General features: G+C 34.3%; 1 protein-coding gene across 2 annotated transcripts; it reads left to right on the plus strand.

The window, feature by feature from the left end:
- The first annotated feature begins 437 nt into the window (after positions 1-437).
- Positions 438-3,824, plus strand: LOC118056757 (probable glycosyltransferase At5g03795). Of its 2 annotated transcripts, none has more exons than XM_035069096.2 (3): positions 438-887; positions 2,343-2,938; positions 3,156-3,824. In XM_035069096.2, the coding sequence occupies exons 1-3, from the start codon at positions 828-830 to the stop codon at positions 3,661-3,663; spliced, it is 1,164 nt and encodes a 387-aa protein (XP_034924987.1). In that variant the 5' UTR covers positions 438-827; the 3' UTR covers positions 3,664-3,824. The 2 variants fall into 2 exon arrangements, with proteins under 2 accessions (XP_034924987.1, XP_034924986.1); XM_035069095.2 differs by having other exon boundaries at positions 2,374-2,938.
- The last annotated feature ends 1,219 nt before the right edge of the window (positions 3,825-5,043 follow it).

Consider the following 5,043-nt stretch of genomic DNA (forward strand, 5'->3'; position numbering starts at 1 on the left):
AATCTGAAAAAATAATAAATTAAAGGGCTTCTTTAAATTTTAAAAGGAAGGACTCATAAATTCAAGAGGAGAGAAAAAAAAATATTATATCACATATATCAAAATAGAGGTCCATTGGCCCCATGTTTTATCTTATAACAAAGAAGACTTCTAGACGATTCAAACATCATTATAAAAGTAATAATTAGTCATTGTAAATGCTCCTAAATCGAATTTATATTAATAAAAAACTATAGAAAAATAACGAAAAAACCTCTTGAAAGAAAGTTTCGGAGATTGCGTGTAGGAGAAGAGCAATTTTGTTATTATACAAGTGTAGGTGCAGGGTGAGGGTGAGGAGATTTAGTTTTTTATTTTTTTAATATAATTATAATTATAATTGCAATTGCAATTAAAATGTAATGTAATGTAATTATGTAATTGGAATGTAAGAGTATTCCTCGTCGAAACTCAAAAGACCAACAACGCTAGGTAGGTCCCCTCCAAAGAGTGTCCAAAAAGGACCAAAATACTTTCTTTCTCCTCACTGACATCTCTTGCCATGGCAAACACCACATGGCTTCTCTACTACTTAACTCGCCGCCGATTCTCACCTTCTTTCCGGTCATTCTTCTTCATCCCCACATCCTTAGCTCTTTTTACTTCTCTCTTCATTCTCTTTTACATTTCCACCACCTCCACTCTCTTCTTTTCCAATCAACAACCATCCATACCTCACCTAAACCAACCACTTTTATCTAGCTCATCATCCATGCCTCAAATTAACATCAGCAATAATACTCAAAACCCTTTTCCTCATGTCTCCAATGTCAATCGCTTGAACGAGAATGACAGAGATGGGAGGGAAAGTCAACGGTCTTTACGGCCTCAATTTGGCTCCTCTGATGGTAAGTCTTTTTTGAAGCAGTGTTTTTGTTTTGAAACTTGTTTGTTGATTTGAATTGTCTTGAGGGGCTGGGATTATTTAGAATTAACTTATTTGATTGTTGAAGAAGGGTATTCGAAGTTTTAATTGCTTTTAGTTAACTGGATTGTACTTTAATTATCAAAAGAAATGAAAAAAAAATTTCAAGTTCAAAGCTTGTAGCCTTAAAGGATCGACTTGATTGACGGAAGAGAATCATATGCATTAATCAAAAGTCTTCCTCATTATAATTGTCAAGTGGGATACTTAGTTCTGCTAAAACATTGAGAGCTGGGATTTTTTTTTATTGAAATTTAGCTTTATGATTCTTATGATGTGAGACAACATTCCTAGTGCATTTCTTGAGTGGAATCTAACAGAAATGGCGACCCTTTTTGAGAATTAGAATCCTAATGTGACTCTACTCCATAAAAAAATGTAATCTTTTTTTGGTTCTAAGAGCTTATTATATATTCAATGTCTTTAGACAATTCCTAATGCCAGGTAGAAAATGAAATGTCCTGCATTTGATTAGGTTCCTTATTTGTTACAAGTATTAGGTGACAATAATCTACCCTCAAGACCACAACTTCCTCTGATGTTGTTAAGTCACTTGAGGCTTTTCTAATTCTGCTGAGTTTTATCCTAAAAGAGCATTCTTTTTTTCTCTTTCGTTTGTTCTCTAAGGAGGTAAGGCCCTAGTAGATTTGAGCTTCATCATGTGTAAAATACAAGAGGTAACTTTGTCAGACACCAATCCCCTGATTATGCTCCTTCCTGCAATCTATGGGCATCCGGATGCCATTTTTTTTGCAAGCAAAAGCATATATAAACAATGATGGAACATGAAATTTTTTAATATTCAAGACATGTTAAATATCTATGCAGACCTTTTTTTGATAGCTGATCTATGCGAACCTCTTGAAGCCTTCTTCGTTTCATCTCTATGGAGTAGTATAGAGCGTAGGTAACCCAATTCGAAAATCTACCACTGCCCTTCTTCTTTTTTACGGTGTCAATTTTGTTTTGGTCATAAAAATAAAACTGATGGTGGGAGTTAATTTCTAGTATCAAGTTGTTTAAGCAACCAAAAACTATGAGCAGACTTGAAAACTAAGGGGATTCATTATGATTCAGGCGCCGGTATTTTTTCTTTCAAACTTGCACTTCGTTTTACATGATAATGTCACTAGTTGGACCTGCAGTTTTTCATAAGCTTGGTAAATTAGAAGTTAGAAAGAATTTGGGAACCTAATTTGTAGATGGAGTTTCCAATGTGGTTTATAACTGCTTGGGCTCTTAAATTGTAAAGGCTTTTCTGTGGTTCAACCTCATTATTTATTATCTAGGAGGTCAAACAACTTGATATGGGTTGGGTTAATGGGAAGTTTGAAGATTGTTGAGTTGGTCTCTATGAAGTTCTATTTCTTAACTTCAGGATCTGGAAAATGCTGGTTTCTATTGTTCAGGAATCTATGTGAACAACGAGCTGTTCCATGATAAAGATATCTTTCTGGAAGACTATAAACAAATGAATAGGAGCTTTAAGATATATGTTTATCCTCACAGGCGAAATGACCCGTTTGCAAATGTACTTTTGCCGGTTGATTTTGAACCTGGGGGCAATTATGCCAGTGAAAGTTACTTTAAGAAGGCTCTTATGCAAAGTCATTTCATCACAAAAGATCCAGCAAAGGCAGACCTTTTCTTTCTTCCCTTCTCAATTACGAGGTTGCGGCATGACCGTAGAGTTGGTGTAGGAGGTATCCAAGATTTCATCAGAGATTACATCTTAAATATAAGTCGGAAGTACCCATTTTGGAACAGGACAGGTGGAGCTGATCATTTCTATGCTGCTTGTCATTCCATTGGGCGGTCAGCAATGGAGAAGTCAGAGGAAGTAAAATTTAATGCCATTCAAGTGGTCTGCTCTTCAAGCTATTTCCTTTCTGGATACATTGCTCACAAAGATGTCTCCCTGCCACAGATTTGGCCTAGACAAGGAGATCCTCCTGATCTTGCATCGTCAAAAAGGTGAAACATAAAATTTTATTCTGGTTGCCTGCTTCTGATTTAAAAAGTATGCATGGACTAGTTGTAGTTGTGAAATTGCTCTTTAGCTAGCAAAGCATGCATGGGTTCTTTCCCATTGTCTTCTGTATTTCAATTGCAAGAGTACATTGGTGCGATATAATTGCTAGGGTTCTTTCCCCGGATGTCACCTAAGTCAGGTTGTGAAATTTGATTACAGGAAGAAACTTGCTTTCTTTGCTGGATCAATCAACTCCCCTGTCCGTGAGAGGCTTCTTCATTCTTGGAGAAATGACTCTGAAATCTTTGCCCACTTTGGTCGGCTCGCAACACCTTATGCTGATGAGCTACTTGGAAGCAAATTCTGCCTCCATGTCAAAGGCTTTGAAGTAAACACCGCTCGTATTGCAGACTCACTATATTATGGTTGTGTTCCAGTTATCATTGCCAACCACTATGATCTTCCATTTGCAGACATTCTGAATTGGAAGAGCTTCTCAGTTGTTGTTGCCACTTTAGATATTCCATTACTTAAGAAAATTCTTAAAGGAATAAGTTCTGACCAATATCTGATGTTTCAAAAAAAGGTACTGGAGGTGCGAAAACATTTCCAGTGGCATCACCCTCCAGTTGATTATGATGCGTTTTACATGGTGATGTATGAACTATGGCTTCGACGGACTTCTGTGAGGGTCTCATTGCCAGTGTCTAAGAACCCTAATCATTGATTAAACATTTCTTCGACAGTGATTCAGCAGCTCCCATGGCATTGAGAATTTGTATACATGTCCAATTTCTTTAATTGCTAGAGAAGCTTGCATGATTTTTCATGACTTCCTGCAAAATTCGTAGCATATTTCATAATGTATAAAAGAATCCCTTGTGTCTACCGCATCTGCTCTTTCAAAATTCAACCTGCATTTTTTTGTATAGCTGACCAACTCCATGATCACAACATCAGCAACTTCCAGCTTAATTATTATCCACATCAAACTTACAGCTACATGGTTAATTGAAGAAAATAACGTTGAATTCGAGGACTCAATTAAACACATTTTGTAGACGACTCTAATATAATTTTTATCTTCACTTTGTTCACATGAAATGAATGTGTGTGTGTGTGTGTGTGTGTGTGTATTAAACAAACACCTGACATCGTTTTTCTTCCTTGACAGTGGAAGAATATCATCAAACCTGGATATGATTACGTCTATCAATAATTAAATTTAATCAAAATTAAAGGAAATTTAAAAGAGATGGGAAAACACTGTTTATACACTCAACAATGTTTTCCTTTCTTTTTGTCAAATAAGTTTTTTAATCTGGTCATCAAATTTTTAATTTAATATATCTTTTTATATTATGTTGACTTAGATTGTGCTTATAATATATTTCTCTTTACTTTCTGTAGTATTATTATAATATCAAAACAGATATTCTAATATTAGTTTAATGCTCATTTTAGTGAAAAAAAAAGTATGGTTTTTATAGCTTGTGGAAAAATAAAAATGCAGGGACCAAAATAGACAATGAGGTAGAAATACAGGGTTTTTTTCTCGTTTTATTACATTGTTCATGAGATGTCTTTTCTAAATTGTTTTTCCTGCAAAACTTTTTCATTTTCATTTTTATTTTTGGTCCATTTAGAGTGAAACTTCTATGTTTATTCATATTTGAGTAGTTGAGAATGAAAATTTTCTTGACCTTTGATTTAAAAATTTTTTCCTGCAAAACTTCTATGTTCCTCTTGATGAGAGATAATATAAAAAAAATAGATGGAGGTTCATAAATTTTTTTTTTTTTGCTTAAGTTTGTGTTTTTGAGCTATTTAAGATTGTTCTGATTAGTCTATTGAAATTTTAAAGGTGTTTATTCAATGTTTTTAAATAAAAATATGTTAAAAAATGATTTTATATGTCCAAAAGCCTAATTTTCCAACCAATCTCTCTAATGGTCAGAATCTGAACAAGTAAATAGCATGTTTGTTTTAATTTTAAAAATAAATAAAAAGATAATCGACATGTAATCTGTCCTTGCAAAATTAAAAAACTCACGACCACATCTCCTGAGTCCAGGTATCTAGCTCTTTTCTATGGTTTTTTTTTTTA

This window comes from Populus alba, chromosome 19, assembly GCF_005239225.2.
Source record: "Populus alba chromosome 19, ASM523922v2, whole genome shotgun sequence".
Lineage (NCBI taxonomy): Eukaryota > Viridiplantae > Streptophyta > Magnoliopsida > Malpighiales > Salicaceae > Populus > Populus alba.

Coding starts and splice junctions, on each gene's coding strand:
- LOC118056757 (XM_035069095.2), top strand. CDS start 542: ATGGCAAACACCACATGGCTTCTCTACTACTTAACTCGCCGCCGATTC. Junction 888..2,373: donor TCAATTTGGCTCCTCTGATG/GTAAGTCTTTTT, acceptor TCTATTGTTCAG/GAATCTATGTGAACAACGAG. Junction 2,939..3,155: donor GATCTTGCATCGTCAAAAAG/GTGAAACATAAA, acceptor ATTTGATTACAG/GAAGAAACTTGCTTTCTTTG.